Source organism: Salmo salar, chromosome ssa05 (assembly GCF_905237065.1).
Source record: "Salmo salar chromosome ssa05, Ssal_v3.1, whole genome shotgun sequence".
Lineage (NCBI taxonomy): Eukaryota > Metazoa > Chordata > Actinopteri > Salmoniformes > Salmonidae > Salmo > Salmo salar.
This window is the reverse complement of record NC_059446.1, coordinates 72,274,597-72,295,772: the sequence shown is the minus strand read 5'-3', so window position 1 is coordinate 72,295,772 and position 21,176 is coordinate 72,274,597. Positions and strand designations below refer to the sequence as shown.

Below are 21,176 nucleotides of genomic sequence, written 5' to 3'. Positions count from 1 at the left end.
TCCATCCTTCCTTTAAGTAATCCCTGATGTCTACCAGCAAGTTTTCTACACTACCATACATGAAGGAAGGCAGGAAGGAAGGATGGATACATGGTCATGTATTCGGGATTAAAGACACCTAGAATGTGTGTTTGGGGTTGACAGGAAGGGAATGGAAACATGATAGAAGAACTGCGTCACAAAGCCCCAGCAGGCTTTGCATCTCCGTGTTCACTGACCATAAAGAAAAGCACGCTTTCAGTGACGTTCCTCATCCTCACAATATAAAAAACGTTCTCACTGTCCAAAGACGTCCACACACATACACATCAAGATTCTCTTTGTGTGTTTATTTGCTCTTTCTCCACCGTTTTTCTTTTATTTGGATAGAGGGGAGGAGGGGAGGAGGGGGAGAAGAAAGAGAATGGAGTAGAGGAGAAAGGGATGGAAGAGGGTGTTCGCTCATGCAGGGGAAAGAGAGGGGGAGGAAGGGAGGGGAGACCACGTGGAAGAACCATCCCGTCACAACCTTCCCATAAGCATGCATAGGTATGGGCTTTAATACACTGGTATTGCCAGTTTACATTGATCATCTCAAATTAAAACATTCAATCAAGCCAATTGTATACAACTGTATTTACCTCAGGGTTCTGTGCCACACGGTTCCAACTGACCACATCATTTTGTTGAAATGTCTGTTTGCCTCAAATTTGGTCAATCTGTCACATTTTTTAAACAATGTTTTCAGGCAGTGATTCTTCCAACAAGAAAACAGACTACTACATGGACAGACAGACTCAGACAGACAGAGACACAAATATACAGAACAGGTACAAAGAGAGAGCAAGGGGTAGAAAGGCAAAAAGTTAAGTATTGAAAGATGGCAGTAGATTCATACATAATTAGAAATCAACTGGAAATAAATCAGTCAATCAATCAACAAAGACAATCGATAAACAGGAACATCCAAGGAAATACATTTGGCTTCTTGTTATTAGTTTATTAATTCATTAAGTTCTTAATCGTCAAAAAAATCAATAAAATATCTTCGTTGAAGTAATATCATTCTCTGGGTCCATGTTTGTGCTTTCAATGAAGCAGAACAATCTCTCTGGGGTCAAAGGTCTATCACTACAGAAAGTCCCAAGGACAACTCACAGAACAATACTGCTTCAAAAAGACTTAACCTACAATAAATAATAAACTATGTACAGGCTGTCATGTTATTCCTCCCCCCAAATAATCCTGAAATAAATCAATGAATAAGAGTGGTTGGGTAAAGACATCCTGTAGGTTGTATCTCTCAGAGCCAGTCTGAGACAGACAGGTGAAGGCTAATGCATAACACAAACTGAAAAACACCACAAGGTAGCAGCTCAGCAGAACCATCTGTTAGATGTAGGGGTGCTGAGTCTATCCTGGTCAGGTCACGTGGTCAGGATAGACTCCTAGCCTTGGTTAGTTCTAACACCAATATGCATCTTGTCTTGCAGACGCGTCATACGTCTCATGACAGCTGATGGACACTTATGATTAGTAGCCTAAAGGAGGTTGTATGATTGAGATTGTGTTGTCATTGCCTGGGTGATCATGGCAGCTGTGACATGTTCATGACTGGTTATGACTATGTAAATGACATCATTGTGTGTTTCATGATGGACAGCTCCAGGGAAGAGGTGGGTAACCTTAACCCTAACCCTTGGTCTGGAGGGATGCAGTCAGTGTGTGCAGGGTTTTATTCCAGCCCAGCTTTAACACAACTGATTACAAATAATTGTGGCCACAATGTAGCCCTCCAGAAGTGTTCACTGTCTGTTTGTCCGATCAGAGAGAGCCCCAACCAACACGAAACTGCTCTACATCAACCACACATATTCTGTCTTATACTGGAGGAGGTGTCAATAATTCAGTAGAAAAATAAACATTGTCCCAACATTGCATAAATAATCAATCAATAATTGAATGAATTCAAGTCAATAAACCTTTTTTCCATCTTAAAAGTTTCACACAATCATCAGAGTGAAAGGAGAAGGTTGTTCTCCGTCAAATAATAATAATATTAATAATAATAATATTAATAATAATCATATTAATAAGAATACTAATAATAATAATAAATTGATATTGTTGTTGTTTTTATTAGTGACACATGCACAGATATTCCAGACCAGTATCTCCAAAATTCCACTATTCCATCATGTCTCTGAACTTCACTACCATTCCTCCATTGGGATACACACTTTCCTCTTCAGGAAATACACACGCTAACTCAAACGTCACACTCGGCTCAGGCAGAGTTTTGCTTCATCACTGTAGTCACCATGAGCAGGAAGATACCGGTTCTGTTCGGTTCTAGTGTTTGGTTCTACTATTCAGTTATATTCCCTGATTGACTTCAATGTTCTCCTTAGACCCAGTCAAATTAGGTCCTTTGCATTATTTTAAAACAATATTCCGATATCCAATATTTTAATGATCACACTATTTACAATGTTGACATTCCACTATCCTTTTCCTTTTACTTGTGTGGTGATAGAAACAAATCTAAATGCAATAAGCTTAATTTGGGAGCTCAGGAAGATTCCCAAAGGAAAGAGCTGGGACTGAGACTTGTAGAAAAATAAAGAAACTGTTGCAGTGGGGACTGTGAGAGATGTGGTTTATATCCTCTCTCATTAGTATTTACATCTATATGACAGTAGTGGCTACAAGCCGTTTAGGAGACCTGTGTTTGGCTCCTCACTAATTAGTTACAATTTTGAAGATGTGTTTTTGCTCTTCTAAGAATCAGTACCCAATTCAAACAGCTCCAACCTACACCTTTGAGAGAAACATTTGCTCCTCATCTTTTCTCCACAAAGAAAAGCTTGGTATTGTCCCCAAGAGCTGACATCAAAACAACAATCTGTGTTAAAACAGAAGCACATCTCAATCTAAATCCTCTTTCTGTTGGTACCTAAACACTCCAGAGCACTTCCTCTTCCTCCAGCCATCTCTAGTTTGGAACCTGGAACAACAGCTCAGAATCCATCTCGTCTAGTGGTTCTGTTTTGGTTCCTGGTGATGCTAAGAGCTCTTTCTGAACAGTAATCAAGGACATTGACGTGTGACGTGTGTGAGTCCAAAGGCAGCCTCTGATCTGTTGGATTGCATCAGTGAAAAGGGATTCACTACTACAGCTCTGTCTCTTCACCATTCACTCCATGACACGGACCTGTCAGTCAAGATGCACAGTCAAGCAGACTACAAGGAGCTCCATGCCCTGAGTCTTCTCTGGCCCAGCACCAGCCGTGTCCTAGGTTCAGTGCAAAGTCTATACAGTTCAATATAGGACAGGTACTCCATAGTACTGTGAAGAAACATACGGAAAGACAGAGTAGGAAGCACACTATCTTACTGTACAGTACATTCCTTTAACTGTGCAGTGCTGTGTGTGTGGCCGACAGGACAGGCCTGCAGCCTTTATGTGCCTTGGACATCTGGAGAACACAGCAACATAGTAACGTTGTTGTCTTTCTAACTGTGTTAGGAGGGTTTAAGTAGATTTCACTGCAGTGGTTAAGTTGCAGAGAGCCAATTTGGATTTAATTAGTTTTTGGGGATAATTGAATAGGTGTAATTTTTAGGGGGTTATGATGAACCCAACCTACTAAAGTTGCTCTGTATCCGTGCAGTTAGTTCTATAAGTGTTGTGGATGCTAGATGTGAATGACGTAAGAGGAGAGGGTATAACATGTGAGTGTTTCTGTTCTTCAAGTTATGGGGTTGATATTATTCTATTTGATGTGTTGAGTGTAAGCTGTAAACAGAGTAGTTCTCCAATGGAGAGATAGTGTTGTAAAAACAGTGATTTTGATATATATTCTTTTATCATTCACTTATACATAGATTTTTGTGTTGTCATGATTTTTTGCTTTGTTAGAAAATCATTGTTGTCATGATAATGTTTTATTACTATAGAATTAATGATCATTATCATATTTGATGCTGGACCGGATCCAGTTGTTTCTTAAAAAGCATGCATGTTTCAATTCCCTCCTCCTCCGTTTCCTTTTCCTGATACAAATGTCTCTATCTCAGCTGCTCATCTTCTTTTTATCATCCCCCATACCTCCTTTTTCTCACTTAGTCTTTTTTCCCTCCCTCTATTCATCCCTCCCTCCTCCTTCTCTCTGGGAATGTAAGGCTTCCAAAAAAAAGTTGTCTGTTGGACCAGCTGTTGTCACTGTGTGAGTCCGTTTCCAAATCTTCCTCCTCTGCTCTTCAGTGGTCACAAGAGTTTATATCCCATCAAAAATGTGTTTGATACCTGAAAAGGAACAGATTTATTGATAAATATTTAATTATTAGGATCAGTCATTCCTGACGCTGAGGGTCAGTCTGTCACGTCTCTCAGGACGATCTGTCAATCAGTTGGTTGCCATGGCAGCAACAGCAGACCCTTGCTTCTCTTCCTTCTCCTCCAGAATCTGGATGCCTCCACAGCTGACATCAGAGGCCTTCCGCTCTGTGATTTGCTGTGCTGGTTGCCCCGGACTACTGCGCCCTGGACTACTGCGCCCTGGACTACTGCGCCCCGGACTACGTTGCCCAGGACTACTGCCCCCGGAGGTGATGGCTTCATCTCTCTGTGTTAGAGTGGCAGACTCCGGCTCCATGCAGAGTGTTAGCTCCTCGTCCTGTTCAGGGGACAGAGCAGGGGCTTGGTCAGGGGATGACACTTACAGAACATTGAGAGAGACATTTTTAGAATATAACAGATAATGCATGATTCTTTGCCCACGGAGAGGAGAAAACAAGGGTTTATTCACGAGTTCAGATGGAAATGTCTCTCTGTCATACGGTACCAGTCAAAAGTTTGGACACACCTACTCATTCAATGGTTTAATTGTATTTTGTACTATTTTCTACATTGTAGAATAATAGTGAAGACATTAAAACTATGAATAACACATATGGAATCATGTAGTAACCAAAAGTGTGTAGATATATTTTAGATTTTAGATTCTTCAAAGTAGCCACCCTTTGCCTTGATGACAGCTTTGCACAGTCTTGGCATTCTCTCAACCAGCTTCACCTGGAATGCTTTTTCAACAGTCTTGAAGGAGTTCCCAGATATGCTGAGCACTTGCTGGCTGCTTTTCCTTCACTCTGCGGTCCAACTCATCCCAAACCATCTCATTTTGGTTGAGGTCTGGTGATTGTGGAGGCCAGGTCATCTCCATCACTCTCATTTTTGGTCAAATAGCCCTTACACAGCCTGGAAGTATGTTGGGTCATTGTCCTGTTGAAAAACAAATGATAGTCCCACTAAGCACGCACCAGATGGGATGGCGTATTGCTTCAGAATGCTGTGGTAGCCATGCTGGTTAAGTGTGCCTTGAATTTTAAATAAATCACTGACAGTGCCACCAGCAAAGCATACCATCACACCTCTGCCTCCATGCTTCACGGTGGGAACCACACATGCGGAGATCATCCGTTCAACTACTCTGCATCTCACAAAGACACGGTTGGAACCAAAAATCTCAAATTTAGACAGATTTCCACCGGTCTAATGTCCATTGCTCGGCCCAAGCAAGTTTCTTCTTCTTATTGGTGTCCTTTAGTATAGTTTTTTGTTGTTGCAACAATACGACCATGAAGGTCTGATTCACGGAGTCTCCTCTGAACAGTTGATGTTGAGATGTGTCTGTTACTTGAACTCTGTGAAGCATTTATTTGGGCTGCAATTTCTGATGCTGGTAACTCTAATGAACTTATCCTCTGCAGCAGAAGTAACTCTGGGTCTTCCTTTCCTGTGGCGGTCCTCATGAGAGCCAGTTTCATCATAGCGCTTGATGGTTTTTGCGGCTGCACTTGATGAAACTTTCAACTTTCAACTTTCAAATTTCTTGAAATTTTCCGGATTGACTGACCATGTTTAAAGGAATGATTGACTGTCATTTCTTTTTGCTTATTTGAGCTTTTCTTGCCATAATATGGACTTGGTCTTTTACCATATAGGGCTATCTTCTGTATACCTACCCTACCTTGTCACAACACAACTGATTGGCTCAAACATTTCCACAAATTAACTTTTAACAAGGCACATCTGTTAATTGAAATGCATTCCAGGTGACTACCTCATGAAGCTGGTTGAGAGAATGCCAAGAGTGTGCAAAGCTGTCATCAAGGCCAAAGGTGTCTACTTTAAAGAATCTGAAATATAAAATATATTTTGATTTGTTTTACACTTTTTGGTTACTACATGATTCCATATGTGTTATTTCATAATTCTGATGTCTTCACTATTATTCTACAATGTAGAAAATAGTAAAAATAAAGAAAACCCCTGGAATGAGTAGGTGTGTCCAAACTTTTGACTGGTACTGTATATTAAAGCATCAAGGATGTACCTCTCTGCAGTTTTCAAAAATCATCAATCTGGATTAAATGCATAAAAATAGAATGAATAGAATGGATGAATCATTGTCTTGAATGTGGACTCCCGTTCTATTAATTTTATTTCTATGCATTTAATCCTATCCTATAGGCGAAATCCAGATAGATAACTTTTGAAAAACTGGGCCCTGATAAACCTGTGACCTGATATGACCTCACCTTCAGTTCATCTTCCTCCTCATGCTGCTCCAGCAGAGGGGAATGGTCTGTCCCCGCCCCCTCATCCCCAGACGGAACATTCAGAGCCGCCTCCACCACCGCTGCCACGCCTATGTTGTACCCTCCAATATCAGTGTGATAGGACTCTGTCTGGCCCGCCCCCCACAGGTCAACCAATGGGGCGTGGGTGGCAGGGGCCAGGCTGTGGATGGTGCTGTTGGGCGTGGCTTGCAACGAGTGGTTGGCGCTGTGCAGCCTTTGCTCCAGAGACTGTGGAGAGAAGGATGAGAAAATGAGGAGCTGTAGGTAGGTAGAGCTTCCCCTTAACCACTGATACAGGATCAGATATTTGTTTATCCCCCCTAATGGTAAAGAATCTGGAAATATGATCCTAAATCTGTGGTTAAGGGTTTCTTCCTTTAAGCGTAATGTTGAATTCAATTACAGGGTAAATTTGTTGTACTAAGAAGTGAGATACAATAATGAATCTCTGACAATAGAACCATATCAAAGGCCGAATTCAGTATTCTTGTCTCGATCAAAATACCCCAGAGAAAAAAGATAAAAACCCCACTAAAAAAACAAATGTCGGGGCGGCGCTAGCATGTTGGAGTGAACGGCTGTGTGTGAGAGGCTCCTGCAACTTTTTTGCGAAATAATCTAACTTAACCTACTTTATGGCACTTTTTACAACAAACGTCTCTTTCTAATACAATATTGTAACTTTCTATGTGAAAATGCCGAGTAATAAGCGACCAAAGGACAATAAATCCACATCGGAGGCCTACTCCCCGCCAAACAACGAGACAGACATGGCGGAAGGCACAGGTAACAACGTGACACTTACAGAACTTAGCCGGGCTTTGGGAGAACTACGTGTTGCTATAGCTGAGGATCTTAAGGCTACTATTGCTGAACTGGACAGCAAAATCGAGAACACCATTCAAATGGTCGCTTCGCAGGGCCAGAGTATTATGGACCTTGAGAAAGCTTCTGAATTCAACGCTGGTAGGATCGACGAGTTAGAGAAGCTATGCACGTCATTGCAGGATAGTGTGCAGAGGCTTTCTGTGAAAGTGGTCGACCTGGAGGGCCGATCCAGACGTCATAACCTTCGCGTTGTTGTTCTGACAGAGGGGGTGGAGGCTGGCTCTCGCCCCACCGACTTCTTCGCCAAGCTATTGAGGGATGCAATGGGATCGGATGTTTTGGCTTCGGATCCCCAGCTGGACCGTGCACATCGCGCCCTGGACCAGACCAACGTCCTTGCCCAGTAATCATCTGTTGTCACAGTTTCAAGACCAAGAATCTTATCCTGCGCTAGGCTCGAATGAGGGGTAACCTGTTACATAAAGGGCACCCCTTCCGTGTCTATGAGGATTATGCGCCCGATGTGGTAAAGCATCGCACTGGCTACAGAGATGTCATGACCAAACTCTACAAACTCCATCTTCGCCCGGCCTTGCTCTTCCCTGCAAGACTAAGAATTACCCCGCCTTCCGGGGAGAAGATTTGGCTCTCCTCAGTTTTGGACGCAGAGAAGTTTATCCGGGAATATACACCAATCCCCCGTACAGGTTAGAGTGCCTTGTCATTCTGTGTTAGGGTCTGCTCATGGACTCGAATCCATACTATACCATAACAGGTGAAACCGTATTAAACGGTCTCAGCAAGGGCTGCCGAAAAATGTAAGATGCTGAGCCGACCAATGGAGGGCGGTCAGAGCTCTCATTTAACGTTAATTTCACTTTCATTCTGGCTGGGTTCAGAGCGATGCCTGATTGGTTGGCCTTCCAGGTTTGATCATTGACACTTTCGGATGGATATACTTATATTCCCCCATTTTTGTTTTGTTTCGTTATTTATTTTTCAATTCTTACATTATTCTTAATACCATACCATTTATTTATTGCTTGCAGGGGACTGGGGGTGATGGTTGGGAAGGGGCAGACGCAGGCACCTGTATAGCAAAGTTGTTTTGAGCCGTTCTGCCTTTGTCATAGCCGTGGGCCACTCTCCAAATTAGATTCCCACCAGCCCTCTGTGGTGCTTGTGTCTGTGTAGGTGTGCGTACATATAATTATTATTTGTACTTTATTATTATTTTATCTCTTAGCATTTTAGTATTATTTTGTATGTGTATATTTAAAATTAGTGTAGATTATTATTCTGGGGTATGAATGTTTGTGTATGTGTATGTAGATGTGTGTGTATGTATGTATGTATGTATGTATGTATGTATGTATGTATGTGTGTATATATATATATATATATATAATTTTTTTATTTTTTTAATGTATTATTTGTATTTATTTCTTATTTTTAATTTTTTTGATTGGGGGGGGGTACGTTTAATTTAGCAAAATCCTTGTTCCGATCTCCTAACCCACAATATGTAAATGTACTGCTGTCTATGTCAATTGCTGATGGTTTATGTTTAAACCGGCATTGCTTTGCAACATAATCTTGTGATGCTATATCTTGCTTATCTCAGGGATTGACCCAAGATGACGCTTAAGTGCGCAATATGTTTAAGTTGCAACTTATTCTGTTTAGGAATATTAGATGCTAATTGAACACTTTAATCGCGGGAGCCTCCTCAGTTCAGATGTTAGTAGAAGTTCTAGGATAGTGAGAGGTGAACGTACAGTTGGGATTTTATTTTTGTTTTACCTCTTGTTCCTGTTAAATGTGGGTTGATGGGGGGGGGGTAAATGTTGGGGAAAGTAGGGGGACAGGGTGGAGAGTAAAGGTGCTTGCCGGGGGAGAGGGGTTGGTTGGATACTGCTCGGGTGTAGGTGCTACATATGCTGATCGTGATGGTTTGGTGCGCTTTCTTACCTTTTTATTGAGTTACATGTTATGCAGGCCACCATAGGAACTACAAACGAGAGGAGGGCGGGGCTTACATTCACTTCCTGGAATGTCAAGGGTTTAAACGAACCAATTAAGAGAGGCAAGGTCCTAGCCCACTTGAAAGCACTCTCGTCTGATATTATATTTTTGCAAGAAACCCATCTGAAAAACAATTCTCATAGCAGACTTAAATGTAGGTGGGTGGGGCAAGTGTATCACTCTAACTTCTCTGCCAAAATGAGAGGCACAGCGATTCTGGTACAGAAAGGAATTCCCTTTCTACATAAAACCACTACTGCGGATAAAGAGGGTCGTTATGTGATCGTAATAGGAGAGATCCACTCTACTTCTGTAACTCTACTAAATATCTATGGGCCAAACATTGATTACCCCTCTTTTTTCAAAAGAGTCCTTGCCCTGATTCAAGATATCTCCCATACTAACCTGGTCATTGGAGGGGACCTTAACTGTGTACTAGACCAATATTTGGATAGATCCTCTACCCGGCGAACCCCTATCTCCTATTCAAGCGAATTCTTGAATACCTACATAAAAAAATTCTAACTTATTTGATATATGGAGGATCTCTAACCCTACGGGTAGGGAATACTCCTTTTACTCTCATGTTCACAATGTTTATACTCGAATTGACTACTTTTTGATTGATGCGAAATTACTCCCCTATACCTGTAATGTGAGGTATCATGATATTATAATCTCTGACCACAGTCCACTCACCTTCTCCCTGATATTAGGTGACATCGTACCAAACGAGAGGGTCTGGAGGTTGAATCCTCAGCTCCTCACAGAACCAACATTCTGTGAACATCTTAAAGACCAAATTATATTTTTCTTTGATACCAACGACAACAAAGAGACTTCCCCAGCATTATTGTGGTAAACACTGAAGGCTTATTTGAGAGGCTGTATCATCTTCTTTCAGGCTGCCAGGAGTAGGCAAAACAGAGGAAAATTGGTAGAACTGGAGGGACAAATTCACTTACTGGATAGGGAGAATGCTAGACATCCATCTATGGAGAAACATTGTAATGGCGTTCGTCGGAAGAAGTGGACCAAAGCGCAGCGTGGTAAGTGCTCATGATTTATTAAACAAAGAAAACACACGAACAAAAATAACAAAACGAAAAGCCAACAGTTCCGTTAGGTACAAAATACAAAACAGAAAACAACTACCCACAAACACAGGTGGGAAAAAGGCTGCCTAAGTATGATTCCCAATCAGAGACAACGATAGACTAGGAACCTCTGATTAGGAACCATACTCGGCCAAAACAAAGAAATACATGACATAGAATGCCCACCCCACACCCTGACCTAACCAAATAGAGAAATAACACGGCTCTCTAAGGTCAGGGCGTGACAGTACCCCACCCCAAATGTGCGGACTCCCGGCCGCAAACCTGAACCTATAGGGGAGGGCCCGGGTGGGCATCTAATCTTGGTGGCGGCTCCGGTTCAGGGCGTAGCCCCCGCTCCGCCAGCTGATCCCTCCGCTTTTGTGTCACCGGACCGTGGATCATCGCCGGAGGCTCTGGACTGCGGACCGCCGCTGGAGACTCCGGACTGGGACCGCCGCTGAAGACTCCGGACTGCGGACCGCCGCTGAAGACTCCGGACTGCGGACCGCCACTGAAGACTCCGGACTGCGGACCGTTGCTGAAGACTCCGGACTGCAGACCGTTGCTGAAGACTCCGGACTGCGGACCGCCGCTGAAGACTCCGGACTGCGGACCGCCGCTGAAGACTCCGGACTGCGGACCGTTGCTGAAGACTCCGGACTGCGGACTGTTGCTGAAGACTCCGGACTGCGGACCGTCGCTGGAGACTCCGGACTGCGGACCGCCGCTGGAGACTCCGGACTGGCACTGCCGCTGAAGACTCCAGACTGCGGACCGTCGCTGAAGACTCCGGACCGGGGACCGTCGCTGCAGGCTCCGGACAGGGGACCGTCGCTGGAGGCTCCGGACCGGGGACCGTCGCTGGAGGTTCCGGACCGGGGACCGTCGCTGGAGGCTCCGGCCCGGGGACCGTCGCTGGAGGCTCCGGACCGGGGACCGTCGCTGCAGGCTCCGCGCCATGGATCGTCGCTGGAGGCTTCGTGCCATGGATCGTCTCTGGAGGCTCCGGGCCATAGATCGTCACTGGAGGCTTCATGCCATGGATTATCACTGGAGGCTTCGTGCCATGGATCATCCCTACAGGCTCCGGGCCATGGATCATCACTGGAGGCTTCGTGCCATGGATCATCCCTACAGGCTCCGGGCCATGGATCATCACTGGAGGCTTCGTGCCATGGATCATCCCTACAGGCTCCGGGCCATGGATCATCACTGGAGGCTTCGTGCCATGGATTATCACTGGAGGCTCTGGACCATGGATCATCACTGGAGGCTTCATACGTGGTGCCAGAACAGGTCTCACCGGACTGAGGAGACGCACTGGAGATCTGGAGCGTAGGGCTGGCACAACCCGTCCTGGCTGGATGCTCACTTTAGCCTGGCAAGTGCGGGGCGCTGGCACAGGACGAACTAGGCTGTGAAGGCCCACTGGCGACACAGTGCATAGAGCTGGCGCAGGATATACTGGGCCGTGGAGGTGCACTGGAGGTCTGGAGCGTAGGGTTGGCTCCACCCGTCCTGGCTGGATGCTCACTTTAGCCCGGCAAGTGCGGGGCGCTGGCACAGGACGACCTGGGCTGTGAAGGCGTACTGGCAACACAGTGCGTAGAGCTGTCGCAGGATATCCTGGACCGAGGAGGCGTACTGGAGACCAGTAGCGCTGAGCCGGCACAATCCGCCCTGGCTGAATGCTCACTTTAGCCCGGCAAATGCGGGGCACAGGCACAGAGCGCACCGGGCTATGAATGCGCATTGGAGATATAGTGCGCATCACAGCATAACACGGTGCCTGACTGTTCCCATGCTCCCCATGGTTAGCACGGGGAGTTGGCTCAGGTCTCCACCCTGACTCTGCCAATCTACCCGTGTGCCCCACCCCCCAAAAAAAATTGGGGGCTGCCTCTCGTGCTTCCGTCGTTGCTGTGCTACTTCCTCATATCGTCGCTGCTCTGCTCTCGCTGCCTCCACCTGTTCCCATGGGAGGCGATCCCATCAGGCCTGGATTTCCTCCCACGTCCAGGATCCCTTGCCGTCCAGGATGTCCTCCCAGGTCTAGTCCTCCTGACCACGCTGCTTGGTCCGTTGGTGGTGGGTAGTTCTGTAATGGCGTTCGTCGGAAGAAGTGGACCAAAGCACAGCGTGGTAAGTGCTCATGATTTATTAAACAAAGAAAACACACAAACAAAAATAACAAAACAAAAAGCCAACAGTTCCATCAGGTACAAAATACAAAGCAACTACCCACAAACACAGGTGGGGAAAAGGCTGCCTAAGTATGATTCCCAATCAGAGACAACAATAGACAGCTGCCTTTGATTAGGAACCCTACTCGGCCAAAACAAAGAAATACATGACATAGAATGCCCACCCCACACCCTGACCTAACCAAATAGAGAAATAACACGGCTCTCTAAGGTCAGGGCGTGACAAACATAAAAAAATGACCTCTTTAAAATTTGAATATAATCAGATTCTCTCAGCTAAAATTGCTAAATCTTTTCTCTATGCCAAGCAAAAATATTTTGAGTTTGGTGACAAACCACACAAATTACTTGCCAGACAACTTCGAAAAAATGTGATTGACCGAATGATTCACAAAGTTAAATCTGCATCTGGGGAATTACTCTCTTCCCCCAAAGACATCAATGACAGATTCCGTCAGTTTTATGAGGCTCTATATACATCTAAAGCGGATCCTAACCCCTGAACCAGGAAAATTGCCCTGAACCAGGAAAATTGTAACTTCCTGAATAAGGAAATATCTCTTGAAGAAATTCGAGAAACAATTAAATCTTTAAAGAGTGGCAAGACCCTGGGCCCAGATGGATACCCTGGTGAATTCTATAAAACATTCAGCAACATGCTCTCTCCCTACCTGCACAAAATGTTGGTTCAGGCTAATGAGGATGGGGCACTCCCATCTACTTTGGATGAGGCGTTCATTACAGTTATACATAAGAAGGGTAAAGATCCGGAAGAGGTAGGGTCATACAGACCAATATCCCTCCTTAATACAGACCAAAAGATTTTAGCAAAAACTCTGGCTAACAGGCTTAGCACTTTAATTGGCAAATTGGTCCATTTGGACCAGACCGGCTTTATCCCTAACAGAAACTAATTCTTCAATCTCAGGCGCCTCTTCAACATTATGTATTCTCAGAGGTTACCTAACGTGGACCTTGCCGTTATATCTCTTGACGCCGAAAAGGCCTTTGACCAAGTTGAGTGGTCCTATCTATTCAAGGTCCTACAGAAATGTAATATTGGAGATGGGTTCATAAATTGGATCCAGCTTTTATATAGGAACCCCTGTGCGAGAATACTCACTAACCAATCATTGTCGCCCCGATTTAACCTTTACAGAGGGACAAGGCAGGGTTGTGCGCTGTCACCTATGCTCTTTGCCCTAATTATTGAACCTCTTGCTCAGGCGATCAGAACTCATGCAGCAATACACGGCTATAATACTAAAGATATTCTAAATAAGATTTCCCTATACGCAGATGACATTCTCCTCTATGTAACAGAACCCCAAGATAGTATTCCAGCTATTCTTGATGTGATTAATTTGTTTGGTACCTTCTCGGGATACAGAATAAATTGGAACAAGAGCAAATTAATGCCCATACGGTTGCAAAACACCTCTTGGCTAGAACATCTTCCAGTTCAGTTATCTTCAGAAAAATGTACCTACCTAGGAATTGTAGTTACCAAACAATACTCCTCACTATTTAAAGAGAATTTCCCCTCTCTGATGCAAAAACTCAAGGCAAACATACAATTTTGGAGAACTCTCCCAATTTCTCTGCTCGGAAGAATGAATGCCATTAAAATGGTCTTCCTCCCACAACTGCTCTACCTATACCAGAACATCCAAGTATACATACCTAAATCCTTTCATAAACAACTGGACTCAATGATCAATTCTGTCATCTTGGATTATAAAACACACAGGATAGGTAAAAAACACCTCTGTAAATCCAAGATGGAAGGAGGATTGTCTCTCCCAAATGTTATATTTTACTATTGGGCCGCTAACCTCCGCATTGTTACGTTCTTGCTGGATGACGCACCTCCGTCATCCAGCTGGTTTAGTATGGAGCGTGAGGAGTGTCACCCCTTCTCTATTGGAGCTGTGATTTTGTCGCCTGTCAATCTGGAGATACCACTTTATCGCAACAATCCTATTATACATAGCACAGTCCAAATCTGGAAGCAAATTAAAGTCCACTTTGAGCTTAGACCAATATCATTCATGCTCCCTGTTGCCAGGAATCCCTCCTTTGCCCCCACTAACCTTGATAACACCTTTGAGCAATGGGGAGAGTTAGGGATAAGTACCATAGGGGATTTATATATAGAAGGGACCTTTGCTTCCTTTGAGTTGCTGAGGGAAACTTATAATCTTCCCAGAAGTAACTTTTTCAGATACCTACAACTTAGAGACTATGTTAGGAAACACCTCCCAACATTTGGGAATGCTAAACCTTCCATGTTTGATGGATGCATAAAAATATGCCCCACCTCAGACAAACTGATATCTCGTCTACATGACACTTTTCAATATGTTAGCACACCTTCTACAGATGCCATTAAGGCAAAATGGGAGGAAGAACTAGGGACTGACATTTCTGTGGCAGACTGGGAAGATAGCTTGGAGTATATCCACACATGCTCCATTAACTCCAGACATCGTCTCATACAATTCAAGGTATTACATAGATTACATTATTCCAAAACTAAACTGCATAGGATATTTCCTGATACATCCCCTATGTGTGATAAATGTCAGGCTGAGCAGGGTACACTACTCCACTTCTTTGCCCTATGATCTAGCTTGTATGGTTATTGGTGTGGAATTTTTAGGATCCTCTCTGGAGTTCTGGAGACTTCAATAGACCCAGACCCGCTTCTGATAATCCTGGGAGTGTCTGATTCCCTAAACAGATTAACCAACCCCCAAAAACAACTAATCTCTTACAGTCTCATTTCGGCAAAAAAACGAATCTTGTTGTTTTGGAAAAGGAGGGAAGCGCCCTCTACCAAATTATGGCTCAGCGAATTGGCAAACACTGTACACTTAGAAAGAATTAGATATATTCTGAACAATAAATTATCAACATTTGATCAAATCTGGCAGCCTTTCCTCTCTTACTTGGACCAGTCAGCGCTGTGAATTTGTACATTTTAACGCACTCTCAATTGTAATATTTTTATCTACCTTTAGGCAGCATGTGCTGGCCCCGCCACCCGAGCAGTCGGGAGGGGAATAGGGGGGAATTGGGGGGGTGACATCTACCCTCTTTCTTTCTACCTGTCCTTGTTCTGTATGTCATGTTTTGTACTATTTGTTTTTTACCCAGAACTCTGGGTCATGTTGTTTCTGTCTGCTCTTTTATGTTTAGATAAGAATTGTATACTTGTCTTTTATACCTATACACCATTCTTGTGTGTGTTCAATAAAAAATATTTGAACGAAAAAAACAAAATGTCAGCTGCCCGACTACGCCATGAATGAATATTGTCTTTCCATGGAAATAGATTGTTAATGCTTTCCTCTCATTTTAGATTGTTGTTTTTCCTCACCTGTTGTTGCTGATACAGGAGCTGCTGTTGCTGGTAGTGCTGTATCTGTTGTAGCTGCTGCAACTGCTGGAGTTGACTCTGCTGCTGTAGGTTGAACTGCTGCTGCTGCTGCTGCTGCAGCAACGCGTTCCCATCATACCCATCACAGGAAGTCCCGCCCTGCTGCATCGCGTAGGAGCCAGCAGCGGGAGAGGCCACTCCGGAGGGCTCGTTGCTGATTGGCTCCCAGGCGTCAGAGGAGGAGAGGCAGTAGAGGCCCTGGGCGACATAGGTGTTGGGCCACATGTCCGCAGAAGAGTGGTGCAATATCTGGTCTGAGAGGATGAAAAGAACAAGAAAATAGAAGAGGTGGGATAAATGGTTGGTTGTCCTTGACAGATGCACTACACTGGACCTCATGGACATCAAACTGCAAATAAATCTACAATGCTGACATTAGCCTTTTTCCCGAAAGAGGAAACCTGGAGAGGAATCATGTGATATCCTTGGGGGACACCCCAACCCTCTCAGACCCAAATTTATCATTGAGAAAATGAAAATGACTTTACTTGAACGATCCCCAGACAGACCCCAAGTGTACTGTAGCTACACCGAGTAGTCTAATACATCAACATTATGACTCTCTATAGCCATTGGGGAGACTGTCTGCCCTGCATTAAAATGACATATAATTCAGCCAATAGCTCGGCTGATATGAATAAGGATGAGTCATGGTAGTTTTTGCCATCTCATATTCCAATCTGGTTTTGTTACGGATGAACAAGGCGACTAATATCCACCACTGACTGATAACAACATTAAAACTTTTGAAGTATGGTGGCCATTTTGTGCGAAGGAGGAAAATAAATGGAAGAATATATCAGTTTGTGTGTTGCCAATGCCGTTATGTACAAAAAGGCTGTCAAACACAAAAGAATGAGGTAAATCACACTTATTCGCAGAGACGTCTTTGTGACATTGGCCTAACAAGTTTCAGATAGAGGAATGGTGTATATACATGATCTGACAAAAGAGCCTCAAGGTGTGCTGAGTTGATATGGCAGTGCTAAGGGTCAGCAAGCTGGCAACCTCACATTATATCACTTTAATGATGACTCAAAACTGTCAAAATACATCCAGAGACAGCCAAATCATGTTTAATACTAACATTCTACGGTTATTTGACTTCAGGCAATATAATTACATTAAATAACTGTCCTGAAGTTGTGATTCAGCTAATGATCATCACACAGCATCAAGGCCATTTGTTTTCTCTCAATAACAAACCACAGGGAGAAAACCACATTATGATTTCAACATGTCTCCATGTCTGAACGCCTCTTTGCATGAGTAGGAGAAATACAGGAGCACTGTAACGGACAGCACAGCGATGTGGAATAATAATGACCAAGTGGACTACTTATACAGTTGAAATCCCCGGTCTTGCATTCCCCCAGGCTGTGTTTGCGAATCTGAAATTAGCACAGAGTTAACACTCCAGGCTGAGATGGAATGAGATGCCTTCGTTACTGAGCAAAATGACGCATAATGTAGCCCACACACTACACTCCAGCTTTGCCTGATCTCAAGCCTATGCATAAACGTGTTTGGCTGCAAATTTTTAGACAAGGTTCCGCAGTGCAGGATCCTATTTAGCTCCTTAAACTATCCCTTAAACTTGGTTGCCCTAGTTGATTGGTGCTACTGTAGTTTGTCAAGCATATTTGTAGTCCCTTACATCGACTGACATGCTCATTTAGAGGCTATATTTATAGTCCTTTACCTCAACTGACATATGGTTGTTTAGAGGTCATATTTGTAGTCCCTTATCTCAGCTGATACATGCTGGTTTAGAGGCCATATTTGTAGTCCCTTACCTCGGCTGGTGATGCTCTCCTGGTTAACCTCGCTGAGGTGGGCCACACTGCCCTGGTTGGACCCTGACCTCAGGCTCTCTCCATCCATGGAGGTCCAGGCCATGAGCGTTGCCTGGGAGATGGCAAACTGCTGCAGGATACCTGGAGTGCAGAGGGTAAGTCAAGGTCATTGTAACGGCCCAGTTGGCTGCTGCCTTCCCTCAGCGCCTTAATGATTTAATATCTATGGCTAATTTCAATAAAGATTTAATATATAGTCTATTTAATATCTATGGTTATGCTCTGCCTAGGCCAATGTTGACATATTTGGCTGGTGTTATGCCATGCCGATTAGCTGACCTATAAACAGTCTGGTTAGGATTTGGGGTTCAACACATGAGAACCCTTTTTCCCAAAGGCTTCATTTTGTGAGGGTTTCCTCTGAACACCACCCTGTTTATATAAATCAGCATCAACCACTCCTATTGCTTCTGTCTCCTCTCACAGTGACAAATTCCCCTCCCCCTCTGACCTGCGGTGAAGCGAGCCTCCTTCTCCCCGTCGCTGAGGTCGCTGTAGGCGTCGCTCTCCAACCGTCTCTCCATCTCCTGCTCTGCCGTGGACTTGCGTGGGACGGAGACGCCCCCCGGGCCCACCACAGACATGTCCCAGTTCTGCCACTCGATCATGTGTGCCATCCGGCCTTGGGCCATGGATGTAGGCTTGGTCACCTTGTCCTTCATGGAGCGATTCACACCTGGGGAGGGAGGGGGGAGAAGTGAAGAGGGATGTAGGGATTGATGCGGGTATTGGGGAGGGTTAGAAGGGTGAAAGTGGATTAAGGGAGGGTTGGAGGGATATTAAGGGGTTTAGAGAAGTGGTGAATGTGGAGTTTGGGGGAGTTAGGAGACAGGCATCAGGTTGGAGAGAGAGGGGGAAGGAAAGAGATTAGATATTATGTTATTATTCCACATTTAGGTCTGTCTGATCCTGTCAGTATTTAGGTGGTGCTGATAAGGGCCTCTGGATGAGTGGTTAAACGAGTGGCTTAATGAACATGCTTTAGATTCATGGCTAAATGAATAGGGAGGAGATGCTTATAATGTAGATGAGATGGAACCGAGGAGGATGATGGGGCGCAGGAAGGAGCAAATGCATACGTCTGCTCTGGGAGAGGTGCATCATGGGACAGAGGAGGTTAATTGGGGTGAGATGGCCAGAGGGGTGTGAGTAATGAGAGGTTGGCTTGTTGACATGATAGCTTTCACACCTCTGCTAAGCTGCCTGCACTGGCTAAGCAGAAACCCCACTCCCCCTGCAGTGTCTGTTAAGACATCCTCAGCTGATGCATACAGTGCACTGCGGAAGACACTCTTTAGAAATCATGTTCCGCCATGACGGTCTGTATTCTGTCTGCTGGTTACATTATGGCTTTGCTCAGTAATTAATGTGTCCAAGTCAATATATGTTGAGTTAGCAGTTCACTACATTCCAATACACTTCACTGTACATTACAACTGTACAAAACTACTAACTGCACCACACTGCACAGTGCACAATGCACATTACACAGTTATACACACTTTAACACACAAACACAAACTCAGAGACAGTAGACACATTACACAGACACTAGAGTAGCTCAACGCTGCTTCACAACCACTTAACAGACAAACAACTACACCTCCCACTCACCTCTTGTTAACTCAACAAGCCACATAACAATGTACTGTGGGTAGTGTAATTTTTTATAGGGTTGTCGTTAGGTTTAAGTGTTATTCCACCAATGACTGGGGGGTCAGCCATTGATGAGTATTATCATTATGGAGAGAGGAAGTGAATCAGGGGAACCCACTCTGGGGCCATGTCGGCTCCAGCGCCTGTCCAGGCGGGAGCTGACATGGGGTCAGTTTACCAGTTACAGGACAGACACACACCTGACACACCTGTCAGTGAGGACTTAGCCAGAGCACCAATCCCATAGTTATTGGAGTTGTTCCTCTTCAGACGAGGCAGGATGGACGTGGTGTCTTCCATAGACAGCTAGAGGAATGAGGGAAGAGGATGATAGAGAGATGGAGGAAGAGATGTGTGCCACAGAAGCACACAGAGTTCAGAGGGTAGGTGAGAGGAGAAGTTAAGTAGATATTGGGTTAATACAGCGTCAAAAAGCAACAATGTCAAATTTGACAAAAAAAATTGTCATTTTCCAAGGTCGTTGTTCGAACAACTTCCTGCTTGACAGTGCTGAAGTGCATTATGGGGAGTGTTGTTTTTTAAAATCTGCAATCAGTAAAAACATAGTGCACATTCACACTGGTTGATTGTTTGTTGTGGTCACTACAGTGCACACTGCACTACTACATTGAGAGAGAATTAACGATACGGTATAGAGAGAGTTAGATGGGAGGGGGAGTGAGGGGACGAAGTAGTAGGTTACCTAAGGTGAGTTAAATCAAATAAATCAAAACAAATAGATAGAGAAATAAAGGTAGATGAAGGAATGATGTCACAACACTTACATTGATTCCTTCCCATGAAAAGTCTGAACATCCATGCTGAAGGAGAAAAATAGGAGGAGAGAGGGATGGGGAAAGAAGGAGCAGGAAAGCGTAAGAGAGTAGGAACAAGAGAGAAGGAGAGAAAGAAGTACACATGCATGGAAGAAATGGGAGGAGACAAAGAGGAGAAGGAGAGAAGTGATAGTGACAGGGGTAGAGTAGTATAACCAACATGCAGAAATGGAAAGAAGAATAGGAGAGGGAAAGAGGGAGAAGATCGCAAAGAGACAAATATAAGGTTTTACCAGAAAGACAGAGGAGAAGAGTCAGAGGCCAGAAAGATAGAGGAAGAGAAGCGTCAAAGACCAGAAAGATAGAGGAGGAGAGACAAAGACCAGAAAGATAGAGGAGAGACAAAGACCAGAAAGATAGAGGAGAGACAAAGACCAGAAAGATAGAGGAGGAGAGGACACAAAGACCAGAAAGATAGAAGAGGAGAGGAGTCAAAGACCAGAAAGATAGAGAAGAGTCAAAGACCAGAAAGATATAGAAGGAGAGACAATTACCAGAAAGATGGAGGAGGACCAACAAAGACCAGAAAGATGGAGAAGAGACAAAGACCAGAAAGATAGAGGAGGAGAGACAAAGACCAGAAAGATAGAGGAGGCGAGACAAAG

General features: G+C 44.3%; 1 protein-coding gene across 5 annotated transcripts in view; it reads right to left on the bottom strand.

Moving 5' to 3' along the window:
• Positions 1-958: 958 nt before the first annotated feature.
• The window catches only part of LOC106576679 (uncharacterized), a 47,050-nt gene continuing 26,832 nt past the window's right edge, over positions 959-21,176 (bottom strand). The window contains exons 3-9 of one of the 5 annotated variants that reach the window (XM_045718764.1): positions 20,521-20,556; positions 19,936-20,041; positions 18,531-18,755; positions 18,020-18,160; positions 16,164-16,477; positions 6,583-6,852; positions 959-4,658 (exon numbers count right to left, since the gene is read on the bottom strand). In XM_045718764.1, coding sequence (XP_045574720.1) covers positions 4,389-4,658; positions 6,583-6,852; positions 16,164-16,477; positions 18,020-18,160; positions 18,531-18,755; positions 19,936-20,041; positions 20,521-20,556 — 1,362 coding nt within the window. In that variant the 3' untranslated portion in view covers positions 959-4,388. The remainder of the gene's footprint in view (positions 4,659-6,582; positions 6,853-16,163; positions 16,478-18,019; positions 18,161-18,530; positions 18,756-19,935; positions 20,042-20,520; positions 20,557-21,176) is intronic. The other 4 variants (XM_045718765.1, XM_045718766.1, XM_045718767.1 and 1 more) reach the window with 4 other exon arrangements.